At 37.6% G+C, this 14539-nt stretch overlaps 3 protein-coding genes across 3 annotated transcripts; all 3 read left to right on the top strand.

Moving 5' to 3' along the window:
- The first annotated feature begins 686 nt into the window (after nucleotides 1-686).
- LOC116138913 (probable complex I intermediate-associated protein 30) lies at nucleotides 687-3892 on the top strand. Its single transcript, XM_031424588.1, has 8 exons — nucleotides 687-825; nucleotides 1102-1176; nucleotides 1545-1658; nucleotides 1890-1940; nucleotides 2549-2640; nucleotides 2859-2939; nucleotides 3065-3163; nucleotides 3550-3892. Exons 2-8 carry the CDS (start codon nucleotides 1125-1127, stop codon nucleotides 3736-3738), a joined length of 678 nt encoding a protein of 225 aa, XP_031280448.1. The 5' UTR covers nucleotides 687-825; nucleotides 1102-1124; the 3' UTR covers nucleotides 3739-3892.
- Nucleotides 3893-4039: 147 nt separating this feature from the next.
- On the top strand, nucleotides 4040-5463 carry LOC116138884 (acetylglutamate kinase, chloroplastic). The gene has a single exon (XM_031424559.1). The coding sequence runs from the start codon at nucleotides 4109-4111 to the stop codon at nucleotides 5156-5158; it is 1050 nt and encodes a 349-aa protein (XP_031280419.1). The 5' UTR covers nucleotides 4040-4108; the 3' UTR covers nucleotides 5159-5463.
- Nucleotides 5464-7742: 2279 nt separating this feature from the next.
- Nucleotides 7743-8219, top strand: LOC116138782 (auxin-responsive protein SAUR78-like). Its single transcript, XM_031424453.1, has one exon. It carries the CDS (start codon nucleotides 7792-7794, stop codon nucleotides 8152-8154), a length of 363 nt encoding a protein of 120 aa, XP_031280313.1. The 5' UTR covers nucleotides 7743-7791; the 3' UTR covers nucleotides 8155-8219.
- Nucleotides 8220-14539: the final 6320 nt, after the last annotated feature.

Genomic DNA, 14539 nt, shown 5'->3' with positions numbered 1-14539 from the left:
TTGTTACCGGTGATGGTTGGGCTAGCTTACGCGCACCTCAATTAGTCCCCCGACCTCGAATAAAGCTTTCGAAACAAGATAAGTCCTACGGTGTGTGACTAATAATATTAACAACCGTTCTTGTGATTCGAACTTAAGATCACAGGCGGAGCAAACCCCTTGGCCCAAACTTTTACCACTCGGCAAACCCATTGTTGGTTAGTTATAAACATTCTCTAATTTTCAAGGTAGAAGTTTCTATGGGGCATAGGCTCCCCCAAAGGGTAATAGAGACGTGCAAAGGTTTTCTCGGGTTAGACGGAGATTGGCCTTCGGGTGCAAAGGTAGAAGGGAGTTTGTCTACATAAGACATTCTCAATTTTTTAATAATTTTTTTTTGTGAAAATATCTAAATAATTGATAGATGGTTATTTTTATTATTGTTCATATCTAATGAACGTCTCGATTCGGGAGGAAGAATTGATAATAGACATAAAATCATCCATTTGGGTTTTATATTTGTTTAAAGAAAATGCTTTGTTTGATATTATATCAAACAATTTTAAAAAGTAAAAATATCATGATTTAAATAAAAAAATTTGAATTAAATTTAAGTTGTTGAAAATTATTTTAGAGTTATGAATTAAAAAAAAAAGTATATTTAATGTGATTATGTTTGCCAAAAACCCAATATTATTGGAAATTACAAACAAAAATACTAGAAAACGACGGCGTACGAGGTATGCGTATGGATTTTGGATTGTGAACTGTGGCGGTGAAGAGGTGAGTGACACTGATCTTAAGTCTTAACCACCGATCCACGGCGGCGCTTTTTGATAAACTTTGGTGAGTTACTCTCTCTATCTTCTCTCAACCTCCAGTCACATAAAAATCCCATTTTTTTTTTTACCGTTTATAGAGCTCTTTATAACTTCACAAGCCAAATCAAAACGCAAACTTTTTCATTTTTCCATAACTTGTAGCTGATTATTTTCAAAATTTTCCTGATGGGTCTTCTTCTAAATTGTAAATAATATATGGGAATTTACTTTCAATGGTAAAGGTGGCTCCTTTAACTAGTAGCATATCGATATGACTTGGATATTCTTTCCATTTATGCAGGAGCTTTAAAGGGTTTAAGAGATATGTCAAGGTTTCGTGCAATGTGGCAAGCTTCTTTGAATGCTACAAAGAAAGGTATTGTATGACGCTACAAGTTTAAGTCTTGTGTATGTGAATGTTTTATTATTGATTTTTGGGTTACCCTTTTGTTCTTGGCACTTTGTAGTGTGAGGAATGTGTAATTGTCATGGTAAGGAACTCATAGAGTTTTGGAAGAGAGGACTTGAAGGCTATATTTTAGTTGAAACCATGTTTGGTAGCGTTAGATTATAGTTATTGTGTTTGTTTGTAATTGTGAGTTTGGAAGGGATTTGAATTGTGTATACTGGCAATGCGATATTTTTTCTCCTGATTATAGGTAATTTAGATAAGAGGTGATGTTGTTGGAAGGGATTTGAATTATGCACTTCCATTTTACTTATTTCAAAATTTCAAAATTGTAGCTCTTGCATGGAATGCTGAAGATTTGATGCCTCCTACTGAGACACATATATTCAATTTCAATTCGATGGAAGAGTTGAAAAAGTGGCATTTATATTCAGATTCTGAATATGGAGGTATGCAAAATGCCAATTTCAATGTATCTGTTCAAATATATATGAAACTATAGTCTTCCAATGGAAGATTTAGGAATTATGGATTTCCAAACTGTTTCTGGATGATAGCAATTATACGTTGTAAAGGTCATGAACTTATTTTGCTGAGAATCTGATGTAGTTTCTCATAAAGGTCATGAACTTATTTTGCTGAGCATCTGATGTAGTTTCTCATGTTTTAATCATTTTCAGGGTTGTCCTCAGCATCTCTAGAGATTGCAGATACAGGAAATGGATTGAAAGGTACTGGTCATATTATGATTTTGCCTCCTGTAACATAGTTTAATAGTTATTATAACTTCTGAATATTACTTAACAGATATATACTGCTGTAAGAATTCTTAACCAACAAAGGGCGAGTAACTTCACCAAGAAATTGCTTTGAAAATATGGTGATGCTGAAATCGTTGATCAAGTGATTATCATTATATATATATTTTTTTTTTAATAGGCGCCGGACTTTCACATGGTTGTGTTTTGGAAATATTTAACTTCAGATGGCACTCTCTGTATTTGTGCAGTTATGTTACTTGTTAAACTTCAATATCGTAATTCCTAACTCTAAAATGATATTATGTCACCATCATAATACATGAGGAGGATTGCCGTAAGCATGAAATGACTAATCTCAGCTATTTTCCAAATCTATTGCTTCTTTTGGATCATAGCACCCCAACCTTCCCCAGCACAAACTGTAAACATGATTTCTCATTACTTCTTACAAATGTTCATGATTTTGAACCTACAACATACATGGAAGTTTATGCACAATCTGCTTCTGTTTCATTAACCTTTTATTTTTTGTTTTTTGAGCTTTGATTTTGAACTTTTGAAAATGATCACTTTGATAGGGGTTTTCTCTGGGAAACTTTCCCTGGATGTAAGTGAGGGTTCAAAGTGGAACATTAGCCGAGGTGGCTTCTGTGGGATGCGGTCCAAGAAGGTGAACAGTTTTTTTAATAGCTAGGGATCTATTGCTCTAGATTTAGAAATGACTGTGGAATGTTCTCACACGTTGAGGACCTGCTTCTCTTGACCTTCATTTTCTTCTTGAATATATATAGTAATGAGAGCACACATCCACACACACTTCCTTAGTCCTTCCATTCACGTGATTTTCCTTTGAGACTAATATTACTAGAGTGACATTTTTATGTGCAGTTTGATGGCTTCATTGACTTAGATGCATATGATACAATAGCGCTAAAGTTGAAAGGAGATGGAAGATCTTACATATCTACTGTGAGTTTTCTTTCCCCTTTTTATTTAGAAGTAGATGGAAAATATAGGGCTTGGATCTCTCAATTGCGGCCCTTATATATACTATTTTTTATTGACTGAAGCATTTACACTGAACTGCAATGTAGATATACACGGAGAATTGGGTGAATTCACCAGGACAGCAAGAAGATAATTCATGGCAATCTTTTGTTTTTGTTCCCAAAGATAACTGGTATATTGCAAAGGCAAGTTTCTTTTTCTTCAAGCTTGGTGTTCTTAGAGGCTTGATACCACTGACTTAGCTCTCATATGGCATAATGGAATTATGGAATCCTAATCACCATAACTAATTCTATTCAGAATTTAGTACACAAAACTCCTCTCAAGCAGCCGGAAAATCAATGCTAGCAATCAATTACTAAACTTACCGGTTTTTGTGTTTCTTGGAAAAGATTATGTACAGACTAAGATCTTTTGTCCTCAAAGATTTTTTGTGGTATGAATGAATTTTGTCTTCTTTGGTGTTATCATACTTCTTGTAAAGCACAAACAACGAAAAAACATGATGTATAAAGTTCTTCATTTTCCCTCTTCACTGAATAACTGGATTTGTTGTTTTGATGCCTCCCAGATTCCTCTCGCTAGATACTTGCCAACATGGAGAGGAAATGTTATAGATGCTAACTTGGAGATGAATCCAGCTCGTGTTCTCAGCATGTCTCTATCAGTCAATGCAGAAGGAGGTGTCCCAGGTGCTAAAACTGGACCAGGTGATTTCAGAGTTGAGATTGATTGGATCAAAGCCTTCAGATCAGTATAACCACGACAAACTAAAAACTCAGGAGTATCGATCACTGTTTCTCTGTTAGTGTAATAAAGTGTTCTGTTATGTTCCAAAAGGAAATATGTTTCAGTAATATGTCAGCATAATTATGTAATCATGAACAAAAATTACCAGGCAAGTTTTTTTCTGATGCCCTTTAGCAGAACTCTTAGCAGCTCGATCTATATGCCTTCTAAATATGTCAATTTTTTTCCTGTGCAATTAAAGAGAAAGAATGGCCATCTATTTAAAATTATAGGACCTAACAAAACCAACCGAAACTTTAGGGGGGTGGAAGAATTTTTTCTTCTTCCTTAAAAACCTACACTGAGCTCTCACACTTTGTACGCACTACGCTACTTCGGACATGGCGGCCAGAGCTTTCAAAGCCCCTGAAATCGATCTCTTTTCACACCCATTATTCTCCTCTGCTTCAAAATCACGCTCCCTTAAAACCCCAGCTCTTGCTTTCCCTCCTTCTAACCCCAAAATTAAAAAATCAATATGTCTCAGTTCATCTTCTACCATCAGTACCAGTGTCAGTGCCGTTACCCCGGCTGAGTTCCGCGTCGACATTCTCTCTGAGTCGCTTCCCTTTATTCAAAAATTCCGTGGAAAAACCATCGTCGTCAAATTCGGCGGCGCTGCCATGAAGCCAAACCAAAGCGAGAAGAATCTCCTGGCTTCCTTCGTGAAAGACATTGTCCTCCTCTCCGTTGTCGGTCTCCGTCCTGTCCTCGTCCATGGAGGCGGCCCCGAGATCAATTCCTGGCTCAAACGCTTCGGAATAGAGCCGCAATTTCGTGACGGCCTCCGTGTCACTGACGCCAACACCATGGAAATCGTCTCAATGGTGTTAGTCGGCAAGGTGAACAAAAACCTAGTCTCTCAAATCAACAAGGCCGGCGCCACAGCCGTGGGGCTCTCCGGCATGGACGGCCGGCTCTTCATGGCCCGCCCCAGCCCGAACGCCGCCCAATTAGGTTTCGTCGGCGAAGTGGCCCGCGTTGACCCCACTGTGATCGAGCCGTTGGTGAAGAACGGGCATATCCCAGTGATCGCCTCGGTGGCGGCAGACGAGCTGGGGCAATCTTATAACATCAATGCGGACACTGTGGCGGGGGAGTTGGCGGCCGCGTTGGGCGCGGAGAAGCTGATTCTGTTGACAGACGTGGCGGGAATTCTAGAGAACAAAGAGGACCCGGCAAGTTTAGTGAAAGAGATTGACATAAAAGGGGTAAAGAAAATGATCGAGAAGGGGACTGTGGGTGGAGGAATGATTCCGAAAGTGAATTGCTGCGTGAGGTCACTGGCTCAGGGGGTTAAAACGGCGAGTATCATTGATGGGCGACTTGAACACTCTTTGCTTCTTGAGATTTTGACCGATCAAGGCGCCGGAACCATGATTACTGGCTAAGTTATTCATGTTTTCTGTAACATTTTTCTTGCATTAGATACCAATTTCAATGGGGCAACTTAATGCAATAAAATAAAAATGCTCTCTTGGTTCTCTGAATTTGTGGCCAAGGTTGAATGTTTTGATTAGCTTGTGAGTGTGGGGAAATAGAGGGTGATGATGGCTACTTTCAGGAACATCTCTGATTCTGAGCTGCTGGAGCTGAAGCTATAGAGCAGCCAATGCAACATAATGTAGTATGCAATGATAAACAGAATTTACAGTAATGTCAAACTATATGGAACATGATTTGTGGATATCAAAGGTGACTCATTATTTCGATCAATCCATCCTGTCTTCGAAGAAGAAAAGAAAATTATGTAAGCACACTCAAAATCTCATTTTGACCAATAATTACATAAACACATATTACAGTTTGCATAGGTCCTGTTTGAAGAGGGTCATATAGCTGAAGCGGGGGATTCAATTAATCGAAATTTGGAAGCTGTTAATAGGTTTAGCCATGGCATTTATAACACTCAGCAATTTTTCTTGTTGCTTTTCCAGAACTTCCCTCTTGTATCATCAAACTGTCACGCATTGGACTTAATCAGTCACCACAAGAGAGAAACATGCTCCTCATAATATGCAAAATTAGAATCATTGTGTTCAGAATGTGTTTGATATTATGTCTCTTTGAAAGTTCTCAAACAGCATATATGCTCTTTCTTCTCTAACCTCGTAATCTTTGATGGCACATGATATAAAACTTCCAAATCTACAATGATTTAAGCTGTTTGTTCTAAATCACATGCCCATGAACAAGCTTAAAAAAAACAAAAAAAAGAGATTTGGAGAGAGACATTTCCATTTGGGAATATTTGATTTATAAAAAACAAGATTTGAAGAACAAAAACTTGTGGATTATTGATGCCTTGTTGGTAATGTATTGTCATATTTGGTGAATTGGGTAGTTAGTGTTACTAGTTTTGGACCTAAACCACCAATCCAACATAAAAATCATAAGCCATTATAATATTAACAACTACAATATTAGGGGATTTGGTGCATAAAAACACATTGAAGAAAAGGGTTTGTCGGTGGCATGAAAGAGCCAAAAATGCAATAAAATGTAATGACAAAATTGAATACAATTAGTAGTAATGCATGAATGAATAAAGAAGATACTCATCTTGAGGCCTCCTTTGTATTGGAACATAGATTATTCACCAACCAACAACTTTTGTTGTTAGCCTGACTATATAATTGATCTTGCCACATAAATTACTTTTCAAAAACTATTATCACCCTTTTACTCAATTTAGTTTAGTTAATGCTCTTAACCCATTTTTATTTTTACATTCATACTTTATCATTTGATCNAAGAGATTTGGAGAGAGACATTTCCATTTGGGAATATTTGATTTATAAAAAACAAGATTTGAAGAACAAAAACTTGTGGATTATTGATGCCTTGTTGGTAATGTATTGTCATATTTGGTGAATTGGGTAGTTAGTGTTACTAGTTTTGGACCTAAACCACCAATCCAACATAAAAATCATAAGCCATTATAATATTAACAACTACAATATTAGGGGATTTGGTGCATAAAAACACATTGGAGAAAAGGGTTTGTTGGTGGCATGTAAGAGCCAAAAATGCAATAAAATGTAATGACAAAATTGAATACAATTAGCAGTAATGCATGAATGAATCAAGAAGATACTCATCTTGAGGCCTTCTTTGTATTGGAACATAGTGATTATTCACCAACCAACAACTTTTGTTGTTAGCCTAACTATATAATTGATCTTGCCACATAAATTACCTTTCAAAAACTATTATCACCCTTTTACTCAATTTAGTTTAGTTAATGCTCTTAACCCATTTTTTCTTTTACATTCATACTTTATCATTTGATCATGATTGTTTAAATTATTTGAATTATAAGAAATCCCATGTTGTAAACAATCCATAAAGACTCTATCTTAGGAATTTTGATTTTGATTTGATTTTTTCACATGGAAGAAGATGAAGCGCACTCATCTGTGGGGAGTCCAAATGGCTAGGGCGAATTTGGGATAGTGTAAATAGACACATGGTGTTAGGTTTGATTTCTCATCTGAGCATCCGCGATTTAAGTGGGGAGACTGTGACTGTGGATTAGTACGTTAGTATCTCCCAAGGACGATTTAAGTGAGGGACCATGGTGGTGGGTTGCCACGTTAATCTCCCCTGAAGACAATTTAAGCAGGGGACCGTAACAATGAGTTGCTGTGTTAGTCTCTCTTGAAGATTAACTGAAGTGCACGTAAGCTGATCCAAACAAAAAAAACAGAAGCTAAAGCGTTTACCATTTAACTCGATCTATGAAATGAAAATTAGGTATAAATCTACATCATCACATGTGGTTACTCACCTAAGAAATTAAAATTTCCATATAATGAGAAGGAAACTAAAAACGTGGAGTTGGAAAGATGAAGTATGCAATTATGCAAATAGCAAATTAAGTATTCATAAATTTTCTATATGACCCAAAACCCTCACCAAAAGCCAAAAATATAGCATATATATGAACCTTCCTTCTCTCTTTCAAACCATACTCTAAACCTTCTTTATCATCTCTCTCTTTACTCTTATTCCTTCTCTTAACATGGGCAAAGTTGGCAAGTTAACAAAGCTCTGGTCAGCCATGAAGAGACTCCCATCTTTGAGCAAGCTTTCGCGTAGTAGCAGCAGCATAGCGGCCTCCTATGGCGTGGAATCCGGTCTTCATGAGAAGGGTTCGGAGGATCTTCAAGCAGTGTATGTGGGAAAATCAAGGAGAAGATATTACTTGAGCTCTGATATCATTTCTCAACCTCTCTTTCAAGAGCTGATTGAAAGGTCGTCAAGTAGTGGAGAAGTTTTGGTGGCTTGTGAAATTGTGTTGTTTGAGCACTTGTTGTGGATGCTTGAGAGTGGTGAATCTCAATTGGGATCCATGCAGGAGCTTGCAGAGTTCTATACTTGTTGATTATTATTGTTATTATTATCACTGATGTGGATGATTAAAGTTGTAATTAATATTAATCATAAACTAATCACACTTAAAGAGTTCAAGAATTATTAACTGGCAATGTCAATGGCTGTTGAGGGACTAACTCCACCATTTTCCTTCAGCTACTTATGGAGATCACCCTGTGACAGCCATAATCTGAATGGTTTATGATAATATATTAACAAAAGTTTATGAAATCTGTATCAAAGCTTAATAGTTAACTCAATATCATAGCACAAGGAAATCAACCAAAAATATAAAGGAAATATCCAATTTGTTTTACCTGGGGTAGTGCTGATGGCCGAAATCAAAGGTCCATGTGAACCTTGGCTAAGAACACAGCAAGTCCCTTTCCCAGACCAAAAGAAGTGGATTTCCAAGTAGTTTTCCGATACCCGAGCCTTATATTCTCTCTGAACCACTATCCCACTCGCTAAGCTCTTTATGTTAAAGTCCTTTTCAACACGATATCCCTGGAAAAAAAACAGATTCAAGAATTCATACAAGAATCACTAACAGTTATAAAGAGAAACATACTGGAAAACAGAATACATTTAAGTACAATCATCCTTAAACAATCTGAAAATGTAAAGCATACCTGATACCTGAATAATAGTGGTTTTATTGCCAGTCAATCTCAATCCATTCTTCTTCAAATAAATCTAAGGCTGCTCACTTTCAGTTTCTCTAGCGCCTAGCTGCACCCACAATGTCACACACCAACAAAACTCACATTTCAAGCACCAACAATATACACCTGCAACTTCTATAACTTCTTTTAACTTGTGTCCGTATATATTGGTGCATGTTGGTTTTGCTGGAGAGTGCTAAGGAGAATGATATTAAGTAAAAGAGAGAGAGACGGCTGCATGAATAAGTGCTCTATATTTCATTCAAGAAACAGGGGTAATTTATACACTGAATCAGTCCACTGTTTCACCTAATGCAGTGGATATTTGCAATTTTGAATTTAAACTAAGTATTCACAACTAATACAAGTACATTATTATCAAATACAACACTTAATCACAACTGAACTCAACTAAACATATCACAAATTACATCACAAAGATGCATCAGCACAGCAGCTCCACCTACTACAACCAGAACAACAACTTGAACTCTAGGCGCCAGAAAGGTTTTCAAAAATGTTGACTGAATTTTCTGCATTTCCAGCAAAATATCACCAGCTTCAACACTCCTCCTTGATATTTTTGCTGGAAACACCAAATTTGAGCCTTAATTCTTCTGATAAAACCGCCCGACATGTGGTATACAATAAGAAAACTAAGGCAGGCAAGCAGGGGATTTTGGGCTGTAACAAGAAGATTCCGATGGGTGAGGTGTGAGAGTGAGGTGTTAAAAGTTGAGTGAGGTGTTAGAGTGAGCTGTTAAGAATTGGTTATTGGGTGAACAGATGACAGTAAAGGATGAGATAAGGGAATAATTCTGTCAGGAGGAAAAGTGAATAAAAAGGGAGGCAATTGAGAGGATTATCATCAAAAAATTATATGGGGAATCGGGGAGGAGGCTGACCATCGAAGTTCAGCTGGGATGGGAGTAGTTTTCTTTTATGTGAGGTTGACTGATTCCAATTATTGGTTCAGTTTCATCCGTTTTATGCTTTGCTTGGTTAATATAAAATATTCAGTTTGTGTTGAGTTAATCTGTACTACTAACACTCAAAAAATCATCCACCAATTTCACACACAACACACAAACAAAGAATATAAAGAAATCAAGAACAAAGACACACGAATTTTTACCGTGGTTCGCTTATCCTATATAGGATAAACTACATCCACGTTGAGCTCAAGAAGCTCGCTGCACTAAAGATTAATACAACCTGATACAAACAGATTCTACACCCAAACCCACTCTAAAATAGCGTATATCTCTCACACAACAAACTGAAATCTTCCTATGAGAACTCTAAACTTAGATCCTCAAGACTCAAGGGAAACGCAACCCTTACAAGTGATTGCAACCAACCACACAAAGATTACAGCCAAGAAAGAGATGATACAGAGCATATCTTTTTTCACAGAATACACACAACTGAAAATAAACCCAGCCGCAAAACTGAAAAACGCAGCAAGCAAGGTAAAGTTGTTTTTTGCATTTTGTTTTGGGTAGAATGGATCCTGGCCGTCAGATTTTAATGTCCTTCAATGGTTTGGATTTCTTTGTGATGACAAGAGTAAAACGACAGTGTTCCACTAAATGCACAACGGCAGCGTTTTGTGTGCTTCACTGTAACATTCTCCACTTTGAAGCTCCAAAAACACAAACACAACCAAACAGCTTAGTCTAATTCTCTCTAGTGCAGCTACCTCCCAAGAATCCTTCTCAGCTCTGTTATTTGCTGCTTATTTTATAAACAGCAGGTTCAAATAGTGTTTGAACTTTGTGACAGTTACTACCTTTGTGCCCATGTCAGCTGGATTGTCCTCAGTTGATATCTTCTTCAAGTCTATGATTCCTTTAGTCACTAAATCCCTCACGAAATGATATCTAACATCCATGTGCTTCGTCCTTTCGTGGTAAACTGGATTTCTATTCAGGTGAAGTGCACTCTGACTGTCCGAAAACACTACTATCTTCTCATCAATTAGCTCCACCTCAGATAGGATCCCCTTAAGCCATAATCCTTCTTTGAATACATCTGCTACAGCAATGTATTCTGCCTCAGTGGAGGAGAGGGCAACAATGGGTTGAAGCTGGGACTTCCAGCTTATGCAATTTCCTCCCAATGTGAAGTAGTATGAGGTAGTAGACTTCCTTGTGTCCCTGTCTCCTGCAAAATCAAAGTCTACATATCCCACAAGAGCAAGTGAGTTTCCTTTTTTCTTATATTCCAGCCCAACATATATTGTACTATTAATATATTTCAGTAACCATTTCAATGCTAACCAGTGTTCTGTACCTGGATTGGACATAAAACGACTAAGAAGTGAAATGGAATAAGATAGGTCAGGTATGGTGCTAATCATGGCGTACATGATGGATCCTATCACATTGGCATAAGGAATTTTTTCCATCTTAATGAATTCAGATTCAGTCTTGGGACTTTGAGTCTTACTAAGTGTAAAATGGCTAGCTAAAGGCATAGATACTAGCTTGGAATCTGACATTCCAAATTTGGATACCAGTTTCAGTAAGTAGGAGGACTGCTGAAGTTTTAGTTCACAGTCCTCTCTTTTCCTGTCAGTGACTATCCCTAGGATCTTCTTAGCACTACCTAAGTTCTTCATGTCAAACTCAGAATTCAGCTAGACTTCAAGTAATTTATTATGGTTTTTTATTTACTAATTAGCAACATGTCATCTACACAAAGCAGTAAATATACAGGCATGCCAGAATTTAAATCATAGTAAAAACAATTGTCATACTCACTTCTTTTGAATCCTATACTGGTAATGAAGGTGTCAAACCTTTTATACCATTGTCTAGGGGCTTGTTTAAGCCCATACAAGGATTTTTGTAACAAACAAACATGTTCAGGACAGTTTTTATCAATAAACCCCATAGGCTGTTTCATGAAGATTTTTTCATCTAGATTACCATGCAAGAAAGCAGTTTTTACATCTAACTGTTCTAGTTCTAGGTCTAGATGTGCAACTATAGATAGCATGATCCTAATGGTTTTATATTTGACTACAGGGGAGAAGATTTCATTGAAATCAATCCCTTCCCTTTGGGTGTAGCCTTTTGCTACAAGCCTAGCTTTAAATCTAGGAGGATCAGTAGAAGTCATACCTTCCTTTACCTTATACAGCCATCTGCAGTCAATAAGCTTCTGATTTTTAGGACAGGGTACTAGGGACCCGGTCCCATTTACCTTCAAGGAGTGCATCTCCTCTTCCATGGCAGCTTGCCATTTCTCCCTGTCTTTGGACCTTATTGCTTCATCGTAGCTATCTAATTCAGTTCTCTGAATTTCAGCACCTGCAACCAAAGCTATTAACACTAAGTCAGCATATGAGTATCTTGCAGGAGGTCTGATTTCTCTCCTGGTTCTGTCTCTGGTGAGTTGGTATTGTGCCAATGACTCCTGTTGGGGCTGTTCTGAAATTTCAGTTTGATCATCCTCTGATTCGTGTTCAAAATCTGAAATTGCAGGTGTTTGCTCTTGGTTTTCCAGTTCAGTTTGAACTCTGACCTACTCCACCTCAATTTGTGTCCCATTGTACTGATCTTGACTAAGTTCCTCAGTGGTAGAGGTACCTGCAGGATTATTAGAGATTCTATAAGGAAAAAGATTTTCGTTAAAAATAACATCTCTACTAATAATAACTTTTACCCCTGGTGCCTCTCTTTCCCACAACCTGTACCCTTTAGTCCCCTCTTGGTAACCTAAGAATATACATCTCAAGGACCTAGGTTCTAATTTTCCCTCACTGGTGTGTGCATAAGCAGCACATCCAAAAGGTCTAGGGTGACCTAGGTTGGGCTTTCTATTAGTCCATTTTTCTTCTGGGCATGTGAAATTAATGGCACTAGAGGGACTCCTATTAACCAAATAAGCTGCAGTATTAAGGGTCTCACCCTAGAAGGATTTTGGTAAACCTGATGTGAACAGTAGACATCTAATTTTTTCTAACAGAGTTCTGTTCATTCTCTCAACGACTCCATTCTGTTGTGGAGTCTTCCTCACAATCCTATGTCTAAGTATTCCCTACAGAATTGGTCAAACTCACTATTACAGAATTCTAGGCCGTTGTCAGTTCTGAGAGCTTTAACTCTCTTATCAGTTTGGTTCTCTACTAATGCTTTCCAACTCTTAAACCTAGCTAGAGCCTCATCTTTGGTCTTAAGCAGATAAACCAAGATTTTTCTGCTATAGTCATCAACTATAGACAGAAAGTAACTACTTCCCCCATGTGTTTTGGTTTTTTCAGGCCCCCATAAATCAGCATGAAGATATTCTAGGTTATTAGTGGCCAGGTGAGTTCCTTTCTGGAAGCTCACCCTATGTTGCTTACCTAATATGCATGTCTCACAAAAATTTAAAGTATCGATAGAGTCCTTACCAAACATACCTTGTTGGCTCAGAATGTTGAGTCCTTTTTTACTCATGTGACCCATTCTGAGGTGCCACTTTTCTGTAACAGTAAGATTAGTAGTGAACAAAGTAGCATTAACATAATTTGAACAGTAATTACCACACAGGATGTAGAGGCCATTTCGTTTTACACCTTTCAGAACTAAGTTCTTATTCTTATACACATTTAGGCAACCATCTTCAGCCTTATAACAGCAACCTAATTCGTCTAATGTACCTAGGGAAATCAAGTTTCTTTTCAGTTCTGGCATATATCTCACCCTAGTTAATTTGACAGATTTACCATTATCAAGACTTAGAACTATACTCCCAATCCCTTGAACCTTGTAGGCATTATTATTTCCCATGTAAACAGTCTCTAACTCACCAGCTTCAAACTCTTGAAACCACTCCCTATTGGGGCTCATATGGAATGAGCACCCAGAATCTAATACCCATTCCTCTACATTTTTAGACCTAGATACAGTCAACACTTCAGATTCTTGGATATCAGTTTTACTAGAGGCTAGATTGCTCTCTGTACTATTCTGTTTTTGCTTCATGATCCACTCATAACAGTTTTTCTTTAGGTGACCAGTCTTGTTACAGAAGAAACATTTCCTTGTTTCTCCTTTTCCCTTATGAGTATTCTTGTTTTTCTTTTTATTTCTAGAACCAGTATTAAATTGAGAATTACCCCAGATTGCCTAGAATCTCCCTTTCCTTTCACAAATAGACTACTGTTATTTTTCTTCTGGACCCTAAGCTCTAGTTCTCTAGCATTTAAACCTGATGTAATTAGGTCTATACTAGGGACAGTTCCAGTGTACAACAGGGCATTCTTGACAACCATATATTCTTCAGTAATGGAATTTAAGAGAATCATGGCTAAACTAGACTCACTGAGTTCTTGATCAGTGCCCTTGAGTACAAGGGTCATTTTCAAGAACTCATCTAGGTTCTCTTCTATGGTCCTAGCAATATCAATCTTATAAGAAAAAAATATACCTTTCAAATAAGCAAGATTAGGGACAGATTGAACTGCATAGAGTGATTCTAGCTTACCCCAGAGAGTTAACGGTGTCTCAGCACCATCTACCTTTTGCAGAACGTTGTTGGCTAGATTCATGACGATGAGATTGTACGCCTCCTCGTCAATTTTGACTTTCTTTTTTAGCTTTTCCTCGGGCCATTTGGTCTGGTCCTTCTCCAATGCGACTGCCACTTTGTTATATGACAGAAGTGCCTTCATTTTCTTCTTCTAGGTGTTGAAATCAACTTTGCCATCATAGTGTGTGATTTCAACCCGTGTGGTAC

This window comes from Pistacia vera, unplaced genomic scaffold (genome assembly GCF_008641045.1).
Source record: "Pistacia vera cultivar Batoury unplaced genomic scaffold, PisVer_v2 Contig344, whole genome shotgun sequence".
NCBI lineage: Eukaryota > Viridiplantae > Streptophyta > Magnoliopsida > Sapindales > Anacardiaceae > Pistacia > Pistacia vera.
This window is presented reverse-complemented; position numbering and strand designations above follow the sequence as displayed.